This window comes from Anarrhichthys ocellatus, unplaced genomic scaffold, assembly GCF_004355925.1.
Source record: "Anarrhichthys ocellatus isolate YVR2014 unplaced genomic scaffold, GSC_Weel_1.0 scaffold23, whole genome shotgun sequence".
In the NCBI taxonomy this organism is placed as follows: Eukaryota; Metazoa; Chordata; class Actinopteri; order Perciformes; family Anarhichadidae; genus Anarrhichthys; species Anarrhichthys ocellatus.
In genome coordinates, this window is record NW_022280053.1 from 6,169,585 (window position 1) to 6,186,711 (window position 17,127).

At 40.2% G+C, this 17,127-nt stretch overlaps 2 protein-coding genes across 3 annotated transcripts in view; both read left to right on the forward strand.

Moving 5' to 3' along the window:
* Positions 1-11,723, forward strand: part of csgalnact1a (chondroitin sulfate N-acetylgalactosaminyltransferase 1a) — a 25,995-nt gene extending 14,272 nt beyond the window's left edge. The window contains exons 5-8 of the mRNA XM_031860096.1: positions 6,413-6,591; positions 7,043-7,137; positions 7,411-7,492; positions 8,895-11,723. Of these exons, the coding sequence (XP_031715956.1) occupies positions 6,413-6,591; positions 7,043-7,137; positions 7,411-7,492; positions 8,895-9,190 (652 nt within the window). The 3' untranslated portion in view covers positions 9,191-11,723. The remainder of the gene's footprint in view (positions 1-6,412; positions 6,592-7,042; positions 7,138-7,410; positions 7,493-8,894) is intronic.
* Positions 11,724-12,579: 856 nt separating this feature from the next.
* The window catches only part of plpp1a (phospholipid phosphatase 1a), an 11,926-nt gene continuing 7,378 nt past the window's right edge, over positions 12,580-17,127 (forward strand). The window contains exons 1-2 of one of the 2 annotated variants that reach the window (XM_031860049.1): positions 12,580-13,049; positions 15,654-15,808. In XM_031860049.1, coding sequence (XP_031715909.1) covers positions 12,992-13,049; positions 15,654-15,808 — 213 coding nt within the window. In that variant the 5' untranslated portion in view covers positions 12,580-12,991. The remainder of the gene's footprint in view (positions 13,050-15,653; positions 15,809-17,127) is intronic. The other variant, XM_031860051.1, reaches the window with a different exon arrangement.

Genomic DNA, 17,127 nt, shown 5'->3' on the forward strand with positions numbered 1-17,127 from the left:
CACACACACACACACACACACACACACACACACACACACACACACACCTCCTGGCTCGGCGTCCTGCCACAGCCAGTCATCTGTCTGATGAATAATGGAGCAGCGCTCCACCCACGCTGTGGAGCTGAGAGCCACCAGCCAACACAGATAAATTACAACATGCCTGTGATCGTCCCTGACTCATGCCAAACCTCTCACATGGACCTCTCGACACTCACACCTCTGGAGACAATCGCTGCTGGCTGATCAGCAGTCAGATCCACTGTGGCCTTAGTTTCCCCCGATGGGGTTACTATGGTGATGCTTGTCGATTTCTCAGCCCCGAAGGTTTTTGTGCGGCCTTGATACAGTCGGACTGTCTCTTGTCTCACACAGCGCCTCTTTATCCCTCTGTGGTGTGTCTGCCTGCTTCTGTCACTGAGGGGGGGGGACTGTGAAGATGAAAAAGGCAGCATTGAATACACTTGAAGTGAAGCAGATGGCACATTTAAAAAAGAAGGAAAGAAGAACACAGAAACAATAAATCTTACTGATTTTAGTGTGGAAGAATTCTTGAAGGAGTGATTGAAAAACAGTTGGAGTAGAAGTAAGTGGAGGTACAGTCGGTGTCGGTTAAAGCACACTCGGAAGTGGTTCTGCCTTGAACACTGCGAGGCTTTTTGTATTCCTCTCACAGCCTAACAATGCATTCCCCAGAAATGCAGCAGCTTATCTGGGTGTGAATCAGGGCCTGTAATCATCTCTGTACTCCTACTTTTAGTCTATCTGGCTTCCAGACTGTGGATAAAATGAATGGGAATCATCACTGGAAGAAGAAGTACCTGTGGTGCCATTATATTGGACCCAGAAACACACACACACACACACACACATATATATATATATATATATATATATATATATATATATATATATATACACACAGATATAAATACAAACTGCATATCGGCATACGGAGGAAGAGTATTATTATTATTATTTTCTTAACTGAGTTCTCCAACTTTCTTTTTTTTTTTATGAAAGACTTGATTGTGTAGTTTATAAAGTGTCAGAGAACACGATGCACAAACTAGTTATTTTTTAGCATAACAGCTTACACCCAGCAGTGCTTTGAGCTAACGCTAACCACAGCATGCTAACATACTCACAATTAACAGGCTGATGTTTAGCAGGTATAATGTTCACCGTTGTAGTTTAGTACTAAACATAGAGTACAGCTGGGATATGTCCTATATTCGTTTAGTACATATTGAAATTTTGGAAAGGTCAGAGATCACCAAAGTTATGACAATCCATCCTCTGGGGGATATGAACAGATGAACCAAACTTCATGTCAATACATCTTTTAGTCGTCAAGAAATTTCACTAAAATGTGAACTTCATGGTGGTGCTAGAGGCAAAGCCGTTAGGATTCAACACCAAGCTCAAACCAATCTTTGCATTTGTGAAGTTGTATTGAACCCAGTTTGGGTAATTTTACTTGATAAATGAATCAATTACAACAATTGTCTTTTATCGACCAACTAATCAGTCTCACTAAATGACCGATCGTCTCAGTGATATGCATGCAAATAATATCAAATGCTCATTTCATTCAGCTCACCAAAGAAAAGAAGAAAACAAGAGTTGAGGGTCAGACAAAACCTCCTCACTATGAAGGTCTAAAACTCAAATTGCAGAGATGCAGTTCAAGTGCAAGAACACACACACAACAGACAAACACACAAACAACCGCACGCACACACACACACTTCACTCACAAACAAGTCAATATCTTTTCCCAGCAGTGATGGCATCATTAGTGGCTGATCTGATTCTGCGCTGCCCTTCCTACAAATGTAGTTCACCTCTAGAAACTGGTTTGATTAGCGTCTCCTCCCAAACAACCTCAAGCTATTTGTTCTTGTTTTTTTAACCTTATGCAGTCACACTCCCTGCTTTTTGTGGCGTCTTCACCGCTGAAATCCTTTCAAACTACTCGAGGCAAATTTCTAATAAGTCTAACAAGATCTGAATTGTCCTGGATCTCAACCATCTTTCCAGCCCATATAAACCCCTCTTCAGGGATTAAATGACAATACAACATGTGTGTTTTTTTTGTAGGTGCTAATTATTTGAGAGTATAAATCAAAAACCCAAACCAGTTCTACTGTAACAAAAGCCAAAAACAGCCAGAGTAGAATATAGGAGATAGAAAAGCACCATAAAATCAGAACAGCAGTCTTCAAGCATTCTGCCAGACACCGTGGATATCGTTTAAAATAGATAGGATCAGCTGCTGAACTTTCAAGTATATCGCTTACACATCCATACTTCAAAGACTGAACTCGGGCTCAAACCGTCGGGGGAAATGTAAGTTTCTCAGCCTTACATGCTCAAGAATAATGATCGAGAACAACGTTAGATAAAGAGGAAGAGCAGATGGAAAAAAAAGGGAGGGAGACTGTGTGTGTAACAGGGAGAAGAATGAGTGATCTGTTTTAAAGAGATACCAGTCGATACATATGAATAAGTACTGTGTGTCAAGCCGCGGATGAGAGCTGAAACAGTGAGAAAGGAAGTCAGAGGAGTAGTGTAGAAAATAAGACAGGAGAGCAAGTTGGACAAAAAAAGTCAGATTTTCCGAGGATGGAAATAGAGCATCGACAAGGATATCAAAGGAAGTAGTAGGTTACGCTGAAAGAGAAGGATCAAACATTTCCACAGACGAAGAAGCGGAGTATGAGATCATTCTGTCACTCATTCAGCTAGAACCTTTACCTCAACTTGTGCCAAGCCTTTCATATCGTGACATTTCTTGCGGTTCCCAGACGGGAAACCAAACCGTCTGACAAGGAAGCGAGAGGAAAATATCCAGCAGAAGGTGATTGAGAGATTATGAGTTGTTGATATGATAAACAAATCATATAGGAGTTTTCAAGGCTGTCAAATATTCATTTGAAAGAGTCTTTACAAATTGCCAGTACCCATTCTGCAAATGTCTCACTGTTAATATAACTGGAGTAGCTTACTTGCCTGAGGGCTGAGCCTGAGAGTGATCCCAACAAGTCTACATTTTTTATAGCTTGCACTTACTTCCTTCATTACTTGCACTGACTGCTGATTCCCCAGCTCACTGTAAAGCAAAAGCTTTTTTTTTTTCTTCTGCGCTGTAGCCGAAACACATTAGCCTCCCTGCTCTGTGAACACCAGACAGGTGACAGACAAACAGGGAAAATTAGTTGTTTAAAATTGATTTTAGGAATTAAAAAAATCACAGGTAGAAGAGCCCTACCAGCTGGCATTGCTGCATCAGAAAGAGATGTTGAAGAAGTGAAAACAGTTTAGCCTCTTTAGTTGAAATGTATTCATGAGGCTACAAGACTAAAAAGCAAGAATGCTTCAGGTATCTCAGAAACATGGCCACAGACATAGAGGCTTACAGCCAAGACTTTTCACGTTCAGTAAGCACCGTGTCGGCGATCAGTCTTTAAGCTATAACCACACAAGCAAATACATGCAAACGGTTACACAGAGGCACATATTTACAGAGAAAGAGAATCTGGTCTCCCCTTCCTGTCCTCAGCAGAACTAACAGGATAAGGACTGCTGCTGTGACACAACATGACAGCTCTTAACAGGCTTCTCACTCTGACACAATTTCAACAGTTTAGCTCCTTCTAGGTACCAGCCATCACGCCCACAGTAAACACATTGGACCTTTTTCTGGCTATAATAAGGGAGCTGATGCCTGTGATGGAAGACGGAAGAAAAAGTGCTGAGTATAAAAAGTAATTTAGAAAACAAGGATGTTCCAGGATTTAAGCGGACTTTTTCACTTGGCACACAATAGTTCCCATGTTCTGTATTCAGGAGAACAGCATTTAATGAATTGTTTACAACTACATGTCCCTCGAAATGTAAATGTTCACAACTGAATTTGTAAGTCATTGCAGGAGATTCGCGTATGCTCAATGTGAGGCTACCACCAGGAGACGGTTAGCTTAGCTTAGCATGAAGACTGGAAACAGGCAGATAAAGACCTAGCCTGAGTCAGTCCAAAGGTAACAAAATCCACCTACAGTTTACATTACTCAGTATCTTGTTTGTTCAATTTATTTTAAAAACAAATCAAGATGTAAATACAACTTTAGCTGGCAGGCAGGTTTTTATTCATACTTTTGAACAGAGCCAAGCTACATGTTTCCCTGCGCTTATGAGAAATCAATTAAAGGGTTCAGTGAAATTCAAAGTGACACAAGCATGAAAGTGAATTCACTTAACTGTGCCAAAATGTAAAACAAGACCCCAAGTAGACCATAAATCTGTTTTAAAGGAATAGTTTGACATTTTGAGAACTCAACTTATTCTCTTTGTTGCTAGATCATTGCCATCACTCTCATGTCTGGAAATATGACGCTACAGCCAGCAGCTGGTTGACTTATGTAGACTGAAAACAGCAAAGTCAACAAAATCTGCGTACCAGCACCTCTAAAGCTCACTACTTGATACACAATACTGCACAGAACCCCCAGTTAAAACTTAAATAGTACTTTTTTACATTTGTTTTTTTTAAACAAACAAGATATAATGTGTTCGTATTTCGCATACAGAGTGGTATTGATCTTCTCGTCTAACTCTCGTAAATGAAAAATTTAAATAGTATTCCCTAAAATGTCCCTAAAACTATTGCGTTAAAGGACAGAACAAAACAACATCAAATCAAAATTGACTCACTTGTGTTGTTTGTTAATTTGCAAGAAATAAGCAATATATTCATGCCACTGCCTCTCTCTTCGGCTCTGACAAATGAGCTTCCCGCCCTGTTAAAGTTGAGACTGAATCAACACGTGAATGTAGCTGCTATTTCATCAATATTGTCTGAGACAAACAGAGCTATTGTTCTCCGTCTCTGCCATCTGTGGACAGTTTAATGCCAGCAGGTGTGTCAGCCTCTCCTGGGGACTCAGACTGTGCAGACTGTGAAACAGATTGACTCTGTATGGATTCAGAAACTGCAGACAGACGTGGAGAATTGACTGCAGACTTGTTGACTGACAGCACATAAACACACATTGACAGGTACACACATGTTGTTATTGTGCTAGATATTTCACTCAAAGTTGTTCGAACGGATAAATAAGACGCTCACAAGTGGCGTCATCTTTAAAGGGAGAAGCTGAGAGGATAGCAGTGAGACGAAGGCTTTTTACACAGTAATGCACATGAATAAATATGCTGATACAAACTATTCACACAGACATCCACACTCACACACATAGCAGTCAAATGGAAATGTGGGAAGCATGATTCAAGCTGCCTCTGGCAAAAACAAAGCAAGACCACGTTTCCTCTGGTCATCCTGGTTTCCTGTGACAAAGCTGTGTATGTCGACCTGCTCTCTCTCATGTGTTATGTCACCCAGCATCACATGAATGCAGGAGGAGGTTAAATTTGTTCTGCCTCGAACATGAGACGTGTGAACCAGTTTTTCCTCAGTATCTTCTATCTGAATGTGAGTCTGTGTTGTTCATGCGTGAGTAACGGATTAGTCACTAGCAGTTTGAATTGTTATGGTTTAGGGAGGGGTGGGAGCCACAGCTGTATCTGGACCCAGCTGTTTCTCTTTACTCTCACCACATCCTTGGAAAACTTCAGACCAGTGAAGGAGGAAGCTTTGTTTTCCGGTGCAATTTATTCTCGGTTTGAGTTTAAGTTTTTTTTTTTTTTTTTGTATATCATGATCAGAATCCTGGAGAAAGGAGCAGGAGTTTGGAACGAGGAACATGTTTTGGGGAGTGAAATGAAGTCGGTCCACAAATATTTGATGACATAATATTTGGGTGGAAAAGACTAAAGGCATGAAAGCCACAAAACCAAGGATTACCAGGGCCAAATGAACCCATCAGAGAATCCAGGGGCATAATTGTACTGTGGGCCCTTATTGACCCTCAGGTTCCTCCCACTTTGTAGATCCAGTATATATGGCAGCGTCATTATATTTTGGCCCTCAACTCCTATTCTGAATAAGTATCCGGCCTAATGTGTGCTATTTGTGGTAATTTTAATTCAACACATATATATTTAGGAATATACACAGCATCAACTGAAATAATGAAGATATTTAAACTGGATTTTGGCATAAGACTGAGCCTCAGGATTTTGTAATGATGCAGGAGCCAGCTTAAGGCCCACATCATTTCATTTATTGTACTTAGCTGGTGCGTATTGCAAAACAAATTAACTGACAAATGTATGACATCCTCCAGTTTATTCTCTTTCCAGTTCTGCCAGTTTAACCGAGGACAGTTTGAAGGATCTCTTTTTATTTTTGAATAAACTTGACAAAAATGTATTTTAATGTATTGATACAGTATATTCATTCTGTGTACGTTCTATAAACAAATCTATCTATCTATCTATCTATCTACAGGGAAGTTCATTTTAAGAACTTCACTCTGCTGCAGCTGGACGAGGAGTTTTCTCGGGGACGGGGTCTAGACGTCGGGGCCCGAGCCTGGAAGGGAGGCAACGTGCTGCTTTTCTTCTGCGACGTGGACATCTACTTCACCGCTGACTTCCTCAATACTTGTCGACTCAACACGCAGCCCGGTGAGACATAACTTTGCCTTTTTAACATATAAAAGATTGAAAGAATTAACATCAAAGATATCTGCAATGCATTTATGAGATCTCCAGTTACACTGCAGTGCAAGTGTTTGCAGATATCTTGAATTAGTCTGACTAGTCACATTGTAATTGTGATTCGTCTATATGCTATGCTAGTCTATATTTATAGATTTGTAAAATGTTATTAGGGATAGTCAAATAAACCTTTTTTACAAGGCAGAATGCAATGGCAGCTATCTAGAATTATAATTCCAAAGGATCAAATTGTGAATGGGTGAATGACATGTAGTATAAAATCACTTTGAGTGGGTCGGAAGACTAGAAAAGAGCTATACAAGTACAAGTCCACTTACCATTTCTTAAGTGTTAAAAGGGTTTGTCATTCACATCAAATCACTGCCTCGTCTGACGCCTCTTTCTCGCTCCATTTCAGGTAAAAAGGTGTTCTACCCGGTGTTATTCAGCCAGTACAACCCCACTCTGATCTACGGGAGTCAAGAACACGTCCCACCTGTGGAGCAACAGCTGGTAACACACACCAATCAAATCCGTAGTCTCCCTATTATTTTTCGAACACTCTGCAAGCCACTTGTGGGAAATATCATGATCAGTGCTGTGCTACATGGCTGGGAAATATTTCCCCTCTCCAGCTGTTACAAATCCACAGAAGTGTGTGTGTGTGTGTGTGTGTGTGTGTGTGTGTGTGTGTGTGTGTGTGTGTGTGTGTGTGTGTGTGTGTGTGTTGAGCTGAGATATTTCTGTTCATAAGCTCTCTAAGACTTGCAGTTTTTTCCCCTGCAGGTGATCAAGAAAGACACGGGGTTCTGGAGGGACTTTGGTTTCGGCATGACCTGCCAATACAGGTCCGACTTCATCAACATAGGTAAATATTTGCGCTGCAGTCATGCCAATCACAACCTCTCTAGGAATGCAGGAAACAGTTGCTCTTGAGGGTTGATTATCTGTGCAGAGGCGTCTCATAGCGCAGGGTAAAAAATGGTCTTAGATTCTAGATGCTATGCTAATGGTGCCATAGCGTAATGGATATGAAAAACTTCAGAACACAAGTGGTTCAATATTACATTACTTTTCATAACTGGGAGGAGATTTTATTATATTGCTCTGCATGAAACAGCCCTGAGCAGCAGTGGCAGCATATATTAGCATATCTCACAGCCCTGTGAGCTCTCAATCGGTATATTAGTTCAGGAGTGTTGGCTCTCAAGACAGATTTGCATCAATTTAGATTCCCTCCAAAGTGACATCAATTAAAGGCTACAGTGAAATTCAAAGTGTTTTATTGTTTGAGGGCCAAACACCCACACAAGCATACAAATGCTCTCACTTTAATGTGCCGAAATGTTAAACAAGCTCCAAGTCAAACAAAAATCTCATTTGAAGGAATAATTAGACATTTTAAGGAAATAAGTTTATTCACTTTCTAGCAGAGTCAAGTGCAAGTACATGGAAATATGTATGCTTATGTATGTTATATTACTTTAACTTAGCTTAGCTCAGCTCACAACTTATCGGGTTTGCACTTTTGGATTAAAGAAACAACATATAATTTGTTTTTGTTTTACCTTTATACAGAGCCAGGCTAGCTGTTTCCCTGTTTTTCCCGTCTTTATGCTAAGCTAAACTAACCAGCTTCTGGTTGCAGCTTCATAGTTACCAAACAGATGCATCAATAGACTCATCTAACTCTTAAAAGAAAGGGAATATGTTTGTTTCTCTAAAATGTTGAACTATGCCTTTAAAGGCACAATTGAGTTGTGCCGTTTAATGTTTTCAGACATGATGATGCAATGTGTTATTTAGGCCATGAGTGCATGCACATTAGCAAATGAACAATTCATCTGTTGGGTTCATTTCTTGTCTCTGTTTAGCCCTGGAGCATGAGTGTAAAAAGGGAGACAGAGACGGACAAAATAATCGAAATAAAACTGCAGAGAGACACAAAGTGTGAGCAGAAACAGACAAGAGTACTTCACGCATGTAAAGGTGCAGGTTTAAACATGCCAGGTCGAGAGCTGTCTTGCATCATCGCCCCCTCGTGAAACAACAAACCAGGTGGAGTGGAGAGAGAACTTATTATGATCACGCACTGTAAACTCTAATCAGGATTCATGATCGGCGTTCCTTTATCAGGAAGTGAACATAGCGCTGAAGACATAAATTACTTCTTTTTTTTGCACATCAAAAGGTTTATGATCATCATAACGCATACTATAATGTCATATTAAAGTTTAATAATATGCTGCATTCTGCTCTTGTAACTCCAGGAGGTTTTGACATCGACATCAAAGGCTGGGGGGGCGAAGATGTCCACCTGTACAGGAAGTACCTCCATAGCAACCTCCTAGTGGTCCGAGCACCATCACGAGGCTTGTTCCACCTGTGGCACGAGAAGCACTGCGCCGATGAGCTCGCTCCGGACCAGTACCGCATGTGCATGCAGTCTAAGGCCATGAACGAGGCCTCGCACGGCCAGCTGGGGATGCTCTTCTTCAGGCACGAGATCGAAACTCACCTCCGCAAACAGAAACAACAGCAAAACTCAAACCCCAAGAAGTCGTGAAGACTTCAAGATGGTTGAATTATAATCAGCGCAATGACTGCAATCAGTGGAAATGACTCAGATGAATCCAAGTGATCTGAACTTCATGCGATTTTGAAGGAATAGATCAACATTTTCTGAAAATATGCTTATTTGCTTTCCTGCCAAGAGTTTAATAAGATTGATACCACTCTCCTGTCTAAATGTGGAGCTAGAACCAGCAGATGGATTAGCTTAGCTTAGCATAAAGCATGTGGAAACAGGGTGGAAACAGCTAGCCTAACAGAAGCTGAAAGAAGCAGCCTCTACATTATTGTAGTTGTACGGGTGGATGCATGCTGGACAATTTATTGGCGGAAATAGTCAAGAAAAATATTTTGTTTTCTTTGGAGAGAGCCAGGCTATTTTTTCCCCTCTGTTTCCTGTCTTTATGCAAAGCTAAGCTAACTGTCTCCTTAGCATAAAAATATAAGAGTGGTATCAATCTTGTCATCTAACCCTCAGCAAGGAAGCGTATAAGCCCAAAATCTCAAACTATTCCTTTAATGAAAAAGGTGAAGACTTTTTGCTTTTCAAGGACTTTGTTGCTCTGGAAAGGACAACATGAAATGAACATTAATTAAAACTGACTTGAGGGATTCAACTAGAGTTGGACTCAACAGATCTCCTGTCTGAAACGTCAGTATGTAATTTAACGCCCATTTGTATTTTCCTCTTTAACTGCAGGAAGGCCTTTTAGAAAAGACAGCGTCAACGTTTGAGCTGCAAAGTGTGTCTGAACCGCGTGCCTTCTGTGAATTAAATCTGAACACTGTCCGTTCAGGCTGGCCAGTGAAAATTGAAAGTACATCTTTTCATGTGTAGGGAAACAGAGCCACCTAGTGGACTGAAAGTGAAACGTGTCGGTACGTAAACAATGAAGGACTTAAAGCCTGGAATGGCCAAAACATATTATTTTTTATAAATTATTCATTCCTTTATTTATGTTTGTTATTTCGTAGTATGTCATTTCTGATGCAGCTGCTGCATGGACAGTATTCTGTGTGACCATTCACTTCTATAATGAATGAAGTCAAAGAAAACGTGCTAGGAATGACAGTATCTGTGGGTATTTGTCAGTAAAACATTTTTCACAATAAGCGTTCTCAACATGAGACGTATGTAATTATGCCCAAAATATAACTACAGATAAATATATTTTTAAAATGTATAATTTAAAGAATAAACCTTAATGTAGACTAATTAGTGTTTTTTTTGTCACATAACTCATTTGTGGACACACAATTAGGATTACTGACTGACAGTAATACTGTTCACTGTCCTGACATTGACGATGACTTAGTAAGTCAGAATGAGACTTATTGATCTTAATATTTTAGTTTATGTCAATCAAATTGCATTACATGTATTACTGAGTAGTCAGAGAAACTGGAGATGTTGTAGATTTAGAGATATAACTTCCTCGATGGTTACTTTATATTAGATTTAATACAGTCGCCCATCAATCTGGCTCCAGCACTTCAATCAAATGGAGCTGTACATTTTGTGGATGACCAAAGATGTGAAAGGAGGCACTTTATAAATCGTGTTTTTTTTGTTTACCATTGGAACATTCCTTGTTAAAAAATACATTGAATGGCTTTGAAATGTAAGTTTCAAGTTTATTTTTTCATTTCATGTAAATGAGTTGAATAAAACATATTCGTGCTTTGCATAATGCTTAATTATGATGTGTTTGCTTACGCCATCTGCTGTTAGTATCAAGTCTTATCCAGCTTTAAGGTGGAATATAAGGCAAACATTGTAGAGAATATTTAAATTTGTACTTTTACTTCTTGGCAATCCCATTATGATGCATTGTATATTGATATCATTATCTTAATATTTTAGGGACCAGTTGCGGAAGAAAAGTATGGAGACTCAACGTGTTCAGTATTTAACAAATAAATAAAACATTGTGAAATAAATAATCATACAAAAAAGAAAGACAAAATGTATATGATCATGAAATTGTGACATAATACGCTCAGCTCATTATTATGTTAAATGTTATATTATTCTGCTTAGTCACAAGTTTAATTAGAAGCTCAATTAATTTCAGCAGATTTTTTAAAAATCAGTTTTTATCACATTTTTCCCAGTGGCTGTTTTAATTCATAATGACACTTTTAATCACAAAGTCTTCATCTGTCAATCAAGACAAACCGGCTAAAGACAGTTATGAGAGAACAAAAGAAAAATACAATCCGACTCTTAAAGGGAACAATAGTGGTCCATTCACACAGGTGCTGTCAATCACTTTGCCTAATTAAAGCTTCTCCCAGCACAACGTGGGCTTGTGCTGACTCTGCTTGATTGCTCATTTTTCTGTTAGATAAAGGACACGTTTGTCTTAAGACACAAGTCAGGTGACCATTTGACAATTAAAGCAGGTTTTTCTTGCTGTAATCTTCACTACTGGACTTCCAATGTAAATGTTGGGAGACAAAATCCACAGTCCTTTTTCTGTGCAAATGCATTTAAAAGTGTATCTGAAGTTAATGAGGCTTCAACAGTCTGAGCAGTACAGTTCAACAGCACCACAGACTGCAGCCTCCTCAATGAAACTGTCCTAAAACTGTCCAGTCAAATCAAAACCGTATTATAACCTTCAAGAGGGTAATAGGACTGTTGCATTAGACTGATAGTTTTGTTTTAGTGTACCTAATTAACTGAGTGTATCTAATGGAAATAAATAATTTGAATAATGATTCAGGTTTTTGAGCTATTGTGTATTTCCAGAAATATTTCAGTATTGTATTAGTGTAACTTCACCTTCAAAGCACTAGATGGTGGCAATGAGCTGTTAATGTCTTCCTTTTTGTTCCTTTAGTAAGTGCGCATGGCGTTGGTGTTTATGGTAAGTTTAACATCACAAATAATTAAATGCAGGCTTATTACACACTGAGATTCATATTAAGGCAAAAAATACGGAAAATTAAGTGTAAATGAACGTTATCACATTATCTAACAAATGAATGAATGTAGAGTTGGTCGTACTTTCAGTGTATTTGAAGTTACCCAATTTCTCATTGGATACATTGTTTCTATGGGTTAGTTCACTAGTGCCTTTTTCTAATTCCCTGGGTGACAAGTGTGTGGGGGAGTTAATCAAATCAAACTGTAACGTGGCTTTAGTCTCCTGGGTTGAAGTTAGGAGTCACCATGATTATTTGGATTATCTAGACTAAAATAGGACATCTTGGAAATCCTTTAAAAACAACAACAAAAAGAATAAATGACACGCTGTTGTTTTACTTTACTCCAATAACGTGCTATAGTTTTGAAGAAACACGCTCACTGCGGGAAGTTTACAATAATTAATCTCCCTATTTCCGATTTTTTCCGCGAACGTTTGAAGGCACCACGCAGGTTTGAGCCCCCCGGGAGCTTCCGGCTCGACTGACCGGACAGGTGTCCGTCCAAACGACCCGGTGCTTCGTGGGAGTGACTGTTTGTTTTATTCATCTGCTTCAGAAACCACCATGTCAGACTTGTGGAGTTATCGGCGCTGCTGCAGTTCACCGCCCCCCAACAACAACAACAACAACAACAGCAACAAACGCATATCGTCTTGATATGTGCTGTTCTACGGCCCGGGCGTCGACGTTTTATTGTGTTTCTGCACCGTTTGCAAGCACTTTCTGCACCCCCACGCGACCGTAGAGAGACGCAGCAGCAGCAGCGTCGTCTCGAGGAGGGGCATCCCCCTGCTGGTGTTTATTACTGGAGAGGACGCAACACAAATCAGAGGAGTCGAGTCAGAGACGGAGAAGAGCAAACATGTTCGAGGCGAGAGGAATCCCCTTTGTCCTGCTCGATTTAGCCTGTCTGATTCTAGGTATGTATGTCAATGCTTTCTACTGACTTGTTTGTTACAGCTAAATGTCTAAGCCGATTTGTGCTCCGATATAATCCTACTGTTTTGGATATTTAACGGCTTGCCATGACGTGAAGGGAGTGGTGAATGTTCAGCTGCACGCGAGTGTCAGTCACTCTAGTTACGTTTATATTTTAACCTCTAAGTTAAGTGTACCAAATCAAACTATGTGATTTGCAGTATTTGTGTAATAGCTTTCTAGGTAGGCTATACAGTTGATATAATATGTTCAATCAATAATTCCATGTTCTTTGTTTCCAGTGTATGCAAATTAGTGCATGTTTCAGATGCTCATAGGCAATCTAATAGTCAATATTGCTATTTTCTTGAGTGCAACAATATGTAATAATCCACATAATAATCCGCCTGTCTATAAACAAACGTGTGGATGTACTCTTTTGTTCAAGTTGTTGCTGAGAAACAATGTTATGAATGGAATTGATACCTCCCAGGCTTATGTTTTAAACCCACTCACACAAAGTTCCTGATTCATGCAACCACACCTCATTACATGGGAGAGCACCTGTACTCCTATCAGACCCGAGACTGTTCAGAACATTACAGTATCCGCTCTCCTACCACTGTTTTGAATGTTCAACACTTATTTAAGTCCTTTTTAACATCTGATTATGAATAACAGTCCACAGGTTATGTCAACGTTAACATGTGGAGAAAATACTGACTTGGTTTTTCTACAAAAGAGTTGAATTAGTCCCCCCCCCCCCCACAAAATCCAGAATATATTGATATGCAAATATCTGTTTATGACTGGAGAGAGATGTTAAAATATTGCTTAGCTTCAAAGGCTACAGACTTATTTAAAGTGCACAAGTGCCAGTGAGAACCAGTGTGACTGGACCGACTCAGTCTGCTGTTTGGATGACTGATGCAGAAGCAAACTGGATTATTCTGCTAACGACACGGACTATTAGATTATAACCGAGCATCTGCAGTAATCTGCTTGCAGACTGAGGCAGCTGCATGTGACTAAACACGCACATAGATGGAGGTTCGACTCCAAAGCCCGATAAATGTGAGAACAGAGATAGGTTTTGTTTCTTATGAAGAGCAGAAAGTGCTCGGAGAGGCTTTTGTGCTGGTTTGCTTCCACAGTTTTTCCAACACAATCACTGAGATGCTTCCAAGTCTTTTATTTCTGTTGTAATATACACTTTTTGTTTTTTTTTCTTTCTGTCCATGTGTTTGTCTTGGGAAGTTAGTCGCACAGTCATGAGAAGGTTAAAGTGTAGCACGGCTTCCTGCTGCAGTTCTGAAGGGACTTGGTGGTCCTGCCGTTCCGTCGCTTGTGTGCTTCTGTCGCCACTTTCTGGCATTTTCAGCTGTTGCAGCCGATCAAGTTAGTGTGGCACAGCTGACCGTGTCAACAGCTGCACCAATGGCAGGCCGGATTAAAAAGTAGTTCATGGGACGTTTGTGTATCTTCATGCCTTTGTGTGTGTGTGTGTGTGCTCTGTGGATTGTGTGTTTTTTAATGTGCATTACAGCTCGTTTTCTGCTTGAATAGACCAAAAAACAATGCATTTCCCCGACTATACACTGTGCTAAACGGGCCAAACCAGCAGAGAAATAACAGCAGTCTTAAATTCAGACTTTGAACTGTCAGAACCTATTAACATAATCTATTATCTTTATGGTATTATCTATAGGGAGTGCTGAGCTTATGTCCACAGCTCCCTTCACACCGATGAGTCAGTGCGCCAACAACAAAAAGCTTCTCAATCCTCCCTGCTGGAAAAACTACCCAAAGACAACATCATTCTTTGGTGTAATGAGGTTCACTGTGTAATACATAATGTTGCAGAGTATCTGACTGATGCACATCTTCTGTGGCTCAGGGTCAAAGGATATGACTTGCAATATGTTCCTTATTTGTGAACATTTCTCACGAAAAGATTAAAACTAACAATGAATTGATCTTGAGCTGTGTATGTAGCATCAATAAGTACTTGATGACATGTTCCATTTATTGCAATAAACAGGGAGGAGTCAATCCCACATACACGTCATGCTCATTGTAAAGGTCATTTTGCACTACTGCTCCAAATTTCCCAGCTGAAAGTAGTGCCAAATAAATGCTCTTATTTGCTCCTGCGTGAATATCAGTTGATAAAAACTTCAGTGCCCAGCATTTTAAGGAAATCATTTAAATTGAAGTATATATTTGTGATCCGTTTGTCCGTCTTCATGAGGAACAAATGGGCTGACGGCTGACTGTTATAACATATTAAGAGACAATAACTCATGTTTTTGGTCATTTAACCGAATTTAATGACACAAATAAAATGAAGAATAAAGACTCATCCTTTACCTGGCCTGCTCAAAAGGTTGGGGGGGTCTCTCATTTCTGTCACACAGATTTGATTATTTGCTATGACGCTAAAGAGCACCATCGTCCTCTCACGTCACAAATTCCCTTCTACAAGAAAGATGACGGATTTAAAAGACCTCGACACTTTGTTTCGCCACCTTTTTCTTTCTCTGCCATGCTTCTTTTTCCCCCCCTCCCTTTACAGTGGTAACTTCTCCTGATCTCTTCGTCCACAGGGGGTCTGCCTCTGGCAGCCTTTAACCTGGGTAAGATCCGCCCCTACCAGAGGGGCTTTTTCTGTAACGACGAAAGCATCAAGTACCCTTTCCACAGCAGCACAATAACCTCCACAGTGCTCTACACCGTGGGGTTCACCCTGCCCATTAGCTGCGTAAGTAGGCGTCAATCAATGGCTGGTCTCATGGCCAATATGTTGACTTGTCAATCACAGGTGTAACCAAATGACTTTAATGCACTACGAGGTGTACCGGGGCGCTACGCTCTGGTGTGATGCACGCTAGTTTACTGGCACACCTACATGGGAAGCAGCCATTATTATAAATTACCTGTGATGGCAAGTCAAGATGTGCTGATAGACCAGTCTGTTAACAGATCAACACACCTCCAGAGCCTAATTTAGGAAGTATTCACAATACTTAGCTTCCTTTTAATTGTTTTTAATACAGAAGCTGTTAACGATAGCACACAGCTGTCTGGTATTGAAATCAGATATGCACCGTATATGTTTTATTTAGTTTCTTCTCGCAGCGTGAGGCTTGTGACATGTTTAAAGGTTATTCACCAACATCAGCTCTTACAGTTGTGTATCAAGAGCTGAAAGGAAGATGTCCACTTAAAAACAATTCATATAAAACCAAGTTGGTAAATATTAAATCATGTTGCGTCCACACACGCGTTTCAACTGTTTAGTTTGTTTTATTTTTTTTTAATTTCTTAATGTTTGATTTTAATCATTCTATTAGTCAATTATTATCTTCAATGAACTCAAACTCAAAACATATAATGAAATATGGATGATGTGAAGTGAGGACAGGCATTTTGGTTTTTGCTTATATTTGAATCATTTAGTTTTTAATGTTAATCTACTGGCTGAACTTTCTGTTGCTCTGTTTAAACAGCTGGAATGCTCCTCTGTTTCTGGAGAAAGACGGATGCAGCAAGTGTTGCTGGTGTGTGCGTCTGCATTCTGTTATTGCTTTGTTGTATCAGTGATTTATCTCTTCCGTCTCTGGTCTGTAGTATTTATGTATTATGAGTAATCTAAAGCCCAGTCTGTCACTCTTAGTCTCAGTGCAGTCTAACTTTAAACAACTCACTGCATCGTTCCCCGTCTGCCGGTTGAAGGTGTCGGAGAAAATGTGGGAATTTAAAAACCGGAGAGTTTTAGGAAGAGGTGTTGGTTTGCCAAAAAGAATAGAGACAAAGAGGAAACGTCAAGCAGGACTTTGTGAGAGAGGAAGTGAATGAGAACATGTGTAACATATGAGCATCTGTGAGGCCGCTGTTTCCTCCCACTCCCTGTGGGGCTCAATAACCTCAGAAATGTCACTGGTTTGCTCTCATCTTTGGCTTTTCTCTGTGCCATCACTGTAACCACTAATATTTGCACACTGGTGTTCCTTCAGAGGATGCAACGTGTCGTGCGACCCCCCCCCCCCCCCCCCCCCCCCCCCCCCCCCCCCCCCCCCC